At 42.8% G+C, this 12,057-nt stretch overlaps 2 protein-coding genes across 2 annotated transcripts; one reads left to right on the top strand and one right to left on the bottom strand.

Annotated features, from left to right (window-relative positions):
* Positions 1-7,410: 7,410 nt before the first annotated feature.
* Positions 7,411-7,935, bottom strand: LOC128718900 (myosin regulatory light chain sqh). The gene has a single exon (XM_053812552.1). The coding sequence runs from the start codon at positions 7,933-7,935 to the stop codon at positions 7,411-7,413; it is 525 nt and encodes a 174-aa protein (XP_053668527.1).
* Positions 7,936-9,964: 2,029 nt separating this feature from the next.
* On the top strand, positions 9,965-10,924 carry LOC128712118 (peroxisome biogenesis factor 10). The gene is made up of 2 exons (XM_053807017.1): positions 9,965-10,480; positions 10,541-10,924. Exons 1-2 carry the CDS (start codon positions 9,965-9,967, stop codon positions 10,922-10,924), a joined length of 900 nt encoding a protein of 299 aa, XP_053662992.1.
* The last annotated feature ends 1,133 nt before the right edge of the window (positions 10,925-12,057 follow it).

Here is a 12,057-nt window from a genome sequence, read left to right as displayed (position 1 = left end):
GTTTTCTGTAATTGGACGAGGCAAAGGGGATTCGTTTGATTATAATTAGATTCTATCGTCGGTTCAAGTACACGTCCACTCCAGGCAGTGGGCAATCCAATATTACCAATGTCAATTAATGCCGGCATCGGTACACGCACACTGCTGTGCGTTCATTAAACCGTGTATAAGAAAAAGAAAAGAAGTGCGCCGAATCGATCGGCTATTCTTGCGCAGTTGCATCACGCCGCATCAGTCATCGCGTCAAAACGCATGGGATATATGCAATTGGTCGTTCACTGCCCGAGAACTCACAATTTCTTCCCTTCATGGTCACCGTTTTACATGTTTTCAAATATCAAATAAAACAAATAAATGAGCGGGAGTCGGGGTCGGGTGGCGTACTAAACCAACGCGCCAACTAAAACACGCAGAGCAACCGCGACTGCTGTGGGGAGGAGCAAAAAAAAAGAAACGAAAATAAACGAAACGGTGTACGTAGGTTTGAATGGAACCCAGCGCGAAAGGGTACCTTTTTGCGTCTTAAACCAAAACCCTTAGTTCATTTGCTGAAGGGTATTTGCGTCGGAGTATTGATTGTGTTTTTCTCTTTTGATTTACAATTAACTTTTTATCCCAAAAAGTATGCACAGTCTGTTGCATAGCCGTGAGGGTTGCTACGGCAACTACAAAGGTCTTGGTTGACTTAGCTGCTGATGTTGCATATGTGCTGACTCTTCGGCTATTATTAACACACAATATTACATTCAATATTTGTAGCACACTAACTAACGAAAGCCAGCAGTAGTGTACCAGTAGTCTTTATAAACCAAACGACATACACGATGTCTGAAACGAGAACCTTGAAGACAGGAAAGCAATAGAAAAAAAAAACTAAACCAAATTCAATACCAGCTAGCAAAATACGTCAAACCGAACAGCGTTGGTAAGATGAATGTATCTTAAACTCCCGTCAAAATAGAATAAACTCGCTGACTCGCGTCTCCTACTGTAAACATTCGGTGACAATTTCTAGACAGCCAAAACCAAATTCCCCTGCCATGCCATCTCTCATAGTGGACATTCCTTTTTTCTTTTCTTTAAGAAAAAAACCTTCAATCGGACATGGGTCATTTCCCTCCCGACCTCTTCCCAATGTCCAACGGGGGAGGGCACTCAAGCTGATGTTTTCGACGATCCAATTTGCTCCATTGAAACCAACGGTGAAGCGATAACGTGCAAACCGACACACTTCAACACGGGAAAGAATAAAGTTGGTTGGCCCGCTACTGTTTTAGATCGTTCCGAATTCCAGTTTTGCAGCGTGAAATGCCGTAAATAATGCCGTAAACTAGCAGAATGTCGCACGTTAAGCAGTGTCGATGGGATACTAAAACGAGAAGGGCAATCATTATTTGTTGATGTAAAACAACTATATATTCCACATATCTTCTCCAAAACACAGAAATTTTACAAACTTCAAACAATATAATCCACCTTTTTTTCAAAGTTACTCATCAAGTGACCTCCAATATACAAAAGCTTGGTGGTTCTGTTAATATTCTTGATGATCTTCTGATGTCAACAGCCCTAAACGGATCTAAGGTATAGCGGTAGATAAGTAACTCGCGGTCCAATCGAGATTCCAACCCAAACCGGGTGTGTTGCTGAATCGCGCCATTATTGACCGACCCAATTTAATTTATCTTTCGCTTTATCAACCCACCAACCAGCGCACAGCGTTTCATTGCCATTGTGACGTGTGGGTTTGCTCTGATAACATCCCAACCTGTGCCGTTTTGCACCGACAGCCACAAAATATACGGAGGGTAACGGAGAAAGAAACCATCCTCCAACCGCTGTTCCACCTGCACGGGGGGGAGGGGATCAAGGGGACCACAACTCCCTGGCACGGGATGGTACCGAATGGATGGCATTAGCGGATTGGTATTTTCCAAACCAGACACGTGGCACTTGAATCGCATTGTCACGATCATGTCAGGCCGGTTCTTCACTCTTTGCATGTTACCGCTAAGTGGAAAAAGCTTTAGTACTGCAACACAACGGAGCTGATTTGTGCTTCTTCCCCTCGTTCTGCAAGGCGTGGAGTGCTTAGCCGTCTGTGTAATGCAAGGAATATCAGAACGTAAGACAATGTGTGGCACCTTGTCTGAGATTGTTGAACATCCAGTGCCGGAGCTCTTATCGGGATATGTTTATCATATGATCACCACAATAGAAGAACAAAACCGCTACCTACAAGCGTACACAAACTCCATGTCGCTTATTCACGTGATGTTTTTTTTTGTTGCTCGAGTGAGTTTTGTTATGGGGCGGTGCTTTACAGGATACAATTACTACGCAACTCTGCTGCTTTCTTAGCAGGTTGTGCGCATTACCCGTGTAACGTTTTGTTTTACTGGCCGATCACGATGTAAGCAATGGGCAAGAACGCATTCCATCAGCGATTATGTGCTGTGAGTAGAGAAATGGTTAGAACTTTCATCGAATCCATCAATGTTTGTGTGATCTTTGTGATCTTTCACAGAACTGTGAAGCAATGTAACAAAGCATCGCACTTTCTAACCAACAACACAACACTTTTCGCTTGTAGACAAGCTGAAAACTTGGTAAAAAACAAACAGTTACGACACTACCAACCAACCAACCACCAACAGACAGTTCACCAAATTGCTGTTGCGAAGGGTAATGCTGATAGGATTATCAACCCTAAACGGTAGCACCAACCAGACACCAAACGCATTAATTATAATATCTAAACGCTAACAGAAAACCATTCTCCAAAACACACACATCTCTTCGCGGTAGGGTAATAAATGGAACTGGGAAACTAGTAAACAAACACTGCGGGCCGCGCGAGAACGGGAAAATGGATTCGTCACGAATGTACGCAGCGCGCTGTTGGGGAAGAAAAAAAAAACCCCGCCGTAATGGCACTGCGGAAGATAGACAGCGTACTGAAAATGCGCGCTTTAAGCGTGGCCGGCCGTACCATTACCATGAAGCGCGCGTGCTCTGTTAGCTTTCTTCTCTCTCCGCGAGAACATCATCCCTCTCATTAACGCGGTGGTGTGTCTTCACGTTTTCTTACGTGACACAATCCAACACCGTTTGCTCTTGGTTCGTGCGTGTCGACCGTTTTACCCTTCCAAACAAGAACCCTGGTGGTGGTGTGTGCGCAGTGTTTTTTTTTTTTCTCCCCGTCCACATTCTTATCCGTAGTCAATGAATTGCTTAGCTCTTTCTTTTTCTCATTAAAAATTTCGTTTATCATCGTTGAGTTACGATCTATGTTGTAACAATACATAAGAGACAATAATGAAGTTCTTTAAAAAACTGAAGACAGCAATACAATTAGAATAACGCTAAATGAGCTAATGAAATAAACGAACTGAGCGAATGCGATCCAACTTAACACATCTTGGGTCAAGTAATACAAACAGATATTGATGAATAAGATTTGATACTTCAACCATTTGGTATAGAAAATGTACCAATAATAGTATTGTATGCCACAAATCATAAAATAACAATGAAATTAAATGTGCCAAACCGAAACTAGTGCATCGTCAAAAAGTTATGAATATGCCCTGGACCGTAAATCATTGTTCAAGTGGAGTGAAGTTTGTTTCCACATTTTGAGAGACTATCGCGTTGCATGGTGCATGTGCCTTAGTGCATTCGCGCTAGAACGAATCACACACCATTAAAAAAAACTGTAACGCTCTGCTAATAAGTTGGGAGAATAACAGGGATGGCGACAGTGCAGTGCATCTAAGGACGGCGTAGAAAGAGCTAGGCTTTCCCGTTTCGTATCGCGCACAGTACGAACATTTATGATATGCTTACGTTTCAACCGTTTCCGCTCATAGACGGCATTTACACGCGTGGGAGAAGTGCAACCGTGCGTTACGTAACTCCAACAAGATTTCTTGGATCTATATCCTAGCCTTCTCCACTTCGTACCGGGGGTGTGCAGACTAAAAAGGAATGAAAGCAGCGATGATAACTGCACTCACCTCATCGCCAACGTAGAATCCGGGCCGTCCAGAGGGCGTCTGTAAGGCACTGATAATGCCATCGTTGGAGGATGCCTGTTTCAGGCCCTGATAGCCGCTCTCCAGCTCGGTGTAAGACATGGCTCGGATGAATAACCAATTCGTTAGGGCAGTGCGGCGCACAGAATGGACAGGACATGCAGGACACCACAGGGGGATGTGTACAGAACGGTGTGCGTTTGTGGATGAACGATGCTTTGCATCACCTCGGTTTGTATCGTACTGCTTCCGATGGGTTCGACCGACCGTGGGTTATGTGCACGGAAAGGGATCGAAACGTTTTTGGCGTTTCTTATCACACGAAACGCATGCGACAACCAGTCCAAGTGCTGATAAGATGTGCGATGACAGGGGTTGTCGATTCCGATTTGCTCCCACTTTGCTTTCAACCGGTTGATCCACCAGCCTGTAGTGACGCTATTCAGACTGACCACCTCCTACACACTTTTTTGTACAGCAGTCTCTCCCCGGGAGGGGTATTGCAGCGCTCGTTGGAGCTGATGTTGAACGTTTGGACAATTGTTTACGAAACACACATTACTACGCACACCTACGTAGCCGTATTACCCACCATAGGGTAGAACATACACGTAAAATGTAGATTAATTGTACGCGCACATCGGACAGATACAATACACGCACTAAGACGGACGTGGTTCGGGGTTCGGTACAGGAAGTCACTTCGCAATCGAGAAAATAAAAAGCAAATAAAAGAAAACAGGAAACATTACACAAACAAAACCAATGTATTGAAGCTATATGTACTCAAGGGGCACAGACAAGTCCCCACTATGCTGATTTAGATTTTTTGTGACGTACTGATGGTACGTCTCGAAATAGGTAAGAAAAAAAACCCACATTGCATGAAATGATAAACGAAAAACGGATGGTAACTAGGGTACAAAAAGGTTAACAGGTATTGAATACAGCACTTACATACAACAAGTAGCTCCCAGCCTCAGGATCGTACAGAAAAGTCATTGTTTCCGAGATTTTCTTTCAAAGTTACGTGTTATCTTTCCATTCGATCCAATATTTCTGCATATGACGATGCCGGTTTGCACTGCTGAATTGCCACCGCGAGTGTCGGGTGGGTGTATTATGCCCTAAACTTACTAAAATTAGTTTACCGCGTGACAGGAAGCGCACAGTCCTTGCAAGGGAATAAAAAAATTTGCAGTAAATGTGTCTTTTTTTTTGTTCTCGTTTTTGTAGGACGCTATCGGGTCACGCACTTGGCGGTGGTTCTCTGTACTTCTATTGATTCTTCACTTTTTGCTACCAACTGTAGAGTATCGCGACCAATTTTAGTAATAACAATCCCATTCGTTCGGGTCTTTTCGTAGGTTGAACGCGAAAAGAAATACGACGCAACAAACACCACTGCACTGATATGAACCAAAGATGCGAATTTTTTCGAGGAAATTGTGCAGCAATGGTTCCCTCCGTATTTGCCGCTAGGATGAATGTCACTTGAGATGTCAAAGTGACGCGTGAGTTGTTTTCGATCGAATTCACACTCGTCCCGAAGATGAAGAGGATGAAAAACAAAACAGAGAACGATATTTTCGTAAATTTTCATATGCTACAGTTGAACAGTTAACATTGAACATATTCCTATGAGGAATTCGTGTGTTTCGCATAAGTTCTACAGTTGCATACAAAAATATGTTACCTGGAACTTGTACATCTATAATAATAATGATTTCATACAAAACTTTTCTTTTATACAGCCTTGTGATTGTATTCATTTTATCGCGATGCGCTTTATTGTCAAGATTGGTAATTGATTCCAGAATGGATTATTATTGATACACTCTTGATATTATTAAGTTTTCTTTCATATGTTTCCCACATCATAGCAGAGGGTTTGAGAGGCAAATGCTCACGGTTTCTGGTTCGTATGTGTGCTTCTTTGAGCTACATTCGTTTCTTGTTAACCTGATAACGTCATTAGTATGACTCCAACACGACCAAGGCCGAAACATGAACATGAACAGTGTAAAACGTCGAAAGATTGCGGATAAATCTTAAATGTCTTTTATGTTATGTCTCATCAGGAACTTTCATGCATAAACTTCTGGGTAAAAAGGTAAAATAGAGTCCCAAACAAACATTTGACATTTCGAAAGTGCTAAGGGGCTGCGCACACGCAATGTGTGTTTCTTTCAATCGCTGGTGTGTTGTTTGTTTACATTTGGCATCGTGATCGTTACTGTGCAGGGAAGTGATGATTTTGTCCTCGCTTTGGATTTTATTCTGTTAATTGTTGTACAGTGTTTTAATTAATTTATGTTTCAGCTAATTTTATGCGACCTGCCGTGTACCGTTGGCGGATTTTTGCAGAATGATGCAATGCAGGTGATCGTTTGGTGATATTTTCCGGGCCGGTGCAACTCCCGGTCGAATGATTGCTATCGGAGGATGCAGCAGTAGACGAAGTGTATGACAACAGTAGGCGCAACGGTACCAGCGCTAGCAGCTAAAATGATGCGCCAAAACTCCCGGAATATGTTTTCTACCGCTGGAAATTGCTACCGGATGTTTTCCACCAACGTTTGGATGCGGCAGCAGCGGCTACTGGCGACAGTTCGTCTGCTATCCGAGCAGACTGAGGCACATTCCCGTTGAATGTTTGTCGTCTGATTATGCAGCAGCATAATCCAGGAGAACTCCCTGCGCGAAGTTCACCGCCAGAGGTTACCGTTACAGAGCGATTGAAAGAAACACACATTGCGTGTGCGCAGCCCCTTAGCACTTTCGAAATGTCAAATGTTTGTTTGGGACTCTATTTTACCTTTTTACCAACTTCTGTTGCATGGTATTGATGCTTCATGCCTGTTGATCTTCTATATCCCGTCTGGTTATTTACGCGTACGATCACCTCTGTTTGTCGCTGGTCGTTTTCGTTCTCGTCTGTTCTGTTCTGTTCGTTTCATAATCGTTTTTAAAAGCTATCAGCAATTTAAATGCAATTCCAAAGACGGCGTTCGGATACACTAGAGATCATGATGATTATCAACCCTCGCCATCATTCACACGCTGTGTTAGAATTTGGAAAAAAGCGACATATTGAAAACCACATTTAATTTACATAACACAGACCAATTACATAGATCGTTTATTAATTAGGCAAATCGGGGTTTAACACATCATGGGTCTGCAATGGCACACGACCAATTGAGACGAGAAATACTGATGGTCATTTAAACGGTACTGCAAGTGTCGCCCTAAAAGGTTAACTTGCAAATGGAATTTGTGATAGTACGATCATTTCAAGGTAAATGCGTCCCGAGAATTTTTTTGTTTTAAGTTTAAGATAATAGGCAGAAACAAAATATTTCCATGATCCTCACTGCTCGTCTTTATCCTTGGCGCCGTGCTTAAGGATGCGAGTGAACTCGATGTAATCGAAGAGCCCGTTCTTGATCGGTGCCTCGCGGAACATTTCATCCACATCCTCGTCGGTGAACCGATCGCCCATTGTGGTCAGCAGCTCACGCAGCCTGTCTTCATTGATGACGCCCGCGTTTTCCTCGTCGAAGCAACCGAACGCGTTCTTGATCACCTCCTCTGGATCGGTACCCTGCAGCCGTTCGCCAAACAGGGTCAGGAACATGGTGAAGTTGATCGGACCGGGCGCCTCGTTCATCATGCCCTCCAAATAATCCTCCGTTGGGTTTTTGCCGAGCGACGCCAGCATATCGTGGAGGTCGTCTTTCTCGATGAATCCGTCCCGGTTTTGGTCGATCATGTTGAACGCCTCCTTGAACTCAGCAATCTGCGCCTGGTCGAACATGGCGAAAACGTTCGACGTTGCGCGCTGGGCACGCTTTTTCGTCGTACCCCGACGTCCGGCAGTTTTGCGGGAAGACATGTTTATATCTTGTGCTTGTTGATGTATTGTTGATGCTAAAAGAAAACAGAGAATGCTGACCAGATGCCACGGGAAGGATGATTGGTGAATGGCGAGTATGTTGATTGATGTTGAATTGAGCGTTGAAGAAAATAAAAACCGGACGAAACAAAACAAAATGCATTATTAAAATATAACCACCACTTCGAATCGTTAGAAAAGGATGGTTTTGCAATTCTTATTTTTAGACCTAAACTAACTAAATATCACACTATGCTACACAGATGCTTCAGCAACCTGTCAGTACTGAATAACTGAACCCACCTACGTCCACGACTTTATTATTACGACTAAACATGAGCTCCTATCGAGTAAGACGACGAGATCGCAAACCTTGGACTTAACAGCATCAAGTCCCCGTTGCCACAGACTTATGGAGACATTTCAAACATTGTTCATTGTGTTGGTGGCGACCGTTTTTAGTCACGGTGCTTAAACCTCAACGCATATGTAAGCGTCTAGAGGGCAAGAGACTTCTCTCAGGCCCCCGCCCGTTTCCAGCTCGCGCGCTCAGCGATGCACCATGTGTTACATCGACCAATAATGCCATCCAGATGGCATCAAGTTGTTACTTCTGCTGTACCGTGTAGGACGACTCGGTAATCGAGAATTGAGCTACCACCACCAACGTCGCAAAACGAGGTCGAGTGAGAGTTGGTTGTGTCGGTACGGGATACTTTTCACCGAATCAACCCAACCAACTTGGGGTGCGCTGTGTACAGGCTGCAAAATCACATCCTTATATGGCGAAAGACGGACAAAATTATGGCCCCTTTTGGTAAACAGTGACCTCCTCGAGTGGCCTGCTTCAGCCCTACCTTTATTTCTTCTCCATGACAAAACGCACACATAAGAACGTCAAATCCCCTCCATCGGGTAGCTTTTGGAAGGGATTTGCAGCATCGGTAGTTACCTTTGCGGGTAGCAGTTCCTTTAAAGGCAAAACAACATTTTTTCATTCCTTTGCAAACATTGCTGACACATTAAACTTCCATAAACAGATGGAGAATTGTTTTGGACCAGGGTTTAATGTTTTCTTACACAAGTTTATGTTATCTATCGCTACTACAATAACTACTGACATACATTTAAGCGATTGGTTGCTTTATATAGAAAGCTTCAAAGAGAAACAAACTCAAACTTTGAATCAAATGATTCACCCAGATACAAGAAACATCTGCAAATACGTTACAAGATTGAATGAAAATCGAATGGATGGTACCAGTGCGTATTTACGCTGGTGAATCATCAACATTCTCTTCACTTTGCACCCGTGAAGACAAAGGTAAGGAAAGAAAAATGGCAACCAAAACCATCACAACTTCATTCTCCACCCTTGCAGACGGTGGCGATCATTTTTTGCACATGCGTATCTACAAATGCGTGTAAAACTATGCTACCTGATGTTTAACGAAACAATTTAACTTTCTACTCTGAGGCAAAATACAATTTTTCAGTTAAATTTGTTTAACTTACCGCAAATAACACGACACACACGCACACCAGCTTTTAGCTCTTTAGCTTCTTCGTACGCGTACACGACAGTTGGAACGGTTCGCTGAACTGACAGTTGGCTGGAATTGTCTCCACAACTGACAGCCCGGTTATTTGGAGTAGGGGAAAAATTGGCGCACTGCACACGAGATGTTCCATTAATTGGAAAATTTGGAAATTAAAATTGGAAACATTGACCTTTTTTCTTACGCTGAGAAATTTACACGTTAATTAGTTGTAAATAGCAAAGATTTTTATATTGCATACATATTTCTCTTTTATTACGAAACGTAACGAAAAACACATCTTTTCATTCTGCCCATCTGCTGGAACAAGATTGGTGTGTTGTAATTGGGTCATAATCATCAAATATTTGACAGCATAAAGTTTACATTCCCGTACATATGCTCAAATCAGCTGCGATTGTTTTTCTTGAAAGTTATGTAGGCAGCTAGAGTTTTGGTGAGAATAAACAGCGCTTATTGTTTTAGCCGGCATGTCGCTTTTCCACGCTAATGCTGGCCAGGCGGAAATTATCCGCAGTGTGCAAAAGGACCAGGAACATATCGAGTACATACGGACAGCGCTAAGCGAGGTTTTGTTATTACTGAGCCAACGGCACTGGTTCAAGTACAATTCACTGTGTAAGCTGATAGCGGAAATCCTTTATCATCACTATGCCATCCTCAACAATCTGCAAACGCTCGGGGAAGAGTACACCGGGATCATACAGGTGGACGCCAACTATGTAATGTTACCGAACAAAGCACTTCAGCTGCTGGCTATTTTGCTTGAGTACGTTGGCGAGCATGTGGTGGACCGTGTGCTCACTTACCTGCAGACCGAAATAGACCGCAGCGAGGAGTTGCTGGAATCGGTTAAAAACGCACTACACAAGCTGATCGATACGCTCCGTGTGGTGGTACCGTACGTGCGTGGATTTCATACCAGCCTGTTTTACATCAACGGTAGAAAGTACCACATATCGAAGCGGTTAACTGGCATTAACTATGTGAGTCTATAGAAATGTATTGCTTCCTTGCGTTGGCTAAAATCATATCTTTCGTTACAGGTTCTTATTCGAAATTGGCTCAAAGAGGACCATTCCGTTTACGGTTATAGGGTATTAGGGTACGTCACCCTGACCCAACTTGTGCTAGCCCTGGCCGCGCGTTACCGACAGTACCGGTCGGAACCAACCACGAAATCCATCCCGGCACGGGCCACCAGCGGCAAACGTTCGTCTAGTGCTTCGCTGCGAGCACGCAACTGTGCCCTTTGCATGGATACCACGCAAGATATTAGCGTCACGCAGTGTGGGCATTTATTTTGCTGGCATTGTATACTGAATTGGCTTGACAAGCGACAAATTTGTCCAATTTGTCGCGAAACTGTGAAAAAAACGCGCGTTGTACGTTTACAAAACTTTTCGGCTGAATTAGAAGTATCGAGCTAGTCAAATTTTGGGGGTAAACATGTTAATGCAGGTGTCTAGGCACAGCACCAGGGGTCGTAGAATAGAATTGTGCATAAAAAGGTCCTGGGTTAAAATTAATATATTAATTTCCAAAGGTGGGGTCAGTGAGACAATTTTTTACATAAAAAGATAAAATAAATATGGAAATTTTATAGCTAAACAACAAACTTAACGTAAAAATTCGTTAACGATCCGTGAAAACCAAACTTTTGCTCGAATTTGTATAAAATAGCATAAAATGGAATGCAATGCCGAACCATGTATAGTTAAAAACATAATCTTTATTCATCTCACTCTGTTCAGAACAATTTTTGATACGTAGGTTGATATGGTTTGTTTTAGTTTTTTGAAAAGCTTTTCTTGTTATTTACACAAAAAAACAAACAAACATAGCGTACAACAATGGTGCAGCAGTATACGTAAGAATATGCGTGCGTATCGTTGATGCACACGAACACTACGAGTCTCATCGATTGACTTCTTGCTAAATAGCTGCTAAGGTATAACGATTTTGCTTTAATTATTCAATAATCCGGCTAGTTATGCTTTCGAAGGGAAGGGTAAAGTAAAGTAAAGAGTATGAAAATTTCTATATACAGTGTGTGCGCCTTCTTAAGCACCTACCTAATGTGTGTTCAACCTACCTATATTTTGCAACATTCTATACCGCACAATCGCGTCACCGTCGTGTGTGCGATAGTATTCTTGTGTAAATTTCATGCGGTTTGATTAAAATTGTTCCGTTTCATTCTTTGCTACCTAACATCCTATCGCTGGATTGTTGCGGTTCTCAACCCATGTTATAATCTTTGTATTGCGCTTTGTAACACATTAATATTTTAGCTCACGAACGTTCAAAACGCTATTTCATTGTTGCGTTATAATCGTATGGACGTTATTTTTTTCCCCCCAATAACTATATGATGTAACGTTAACCTCATTTCACGTGGTGTTTAAAGATATTGCACTGCTGCACTGCAATGCATTCGCATACATTCATTTTTTTTCCCCATACAATCACTCGCAGACATACTTTTCTTTCATGCTTTTTTCTCATTCTCAACACCCTCGGCCAAAACGTTGCGAATCCTGCCGGCGCGATGCTGCGGCCA

This window comes from Anopheles marshallii, chromosome X (assembly GCF_943734725.1).
Source record: "Anopheles marshallii chromosome X, idAnoMarsDA_429_01, whole genome shotgun sequence".
In the NCBI taxonomy this organism is placed as follows: Eukaryota; Metazoa; Arthropoda; class Insecta; order Diptera; family Culicidae; genus Anopheles; species Anopheles marshallii.
The sequence above is the reverse complement of the archived record's forward strand: the minus strand, read 5'-3'. Positions and strand labels throughout refer to the sequence as shown.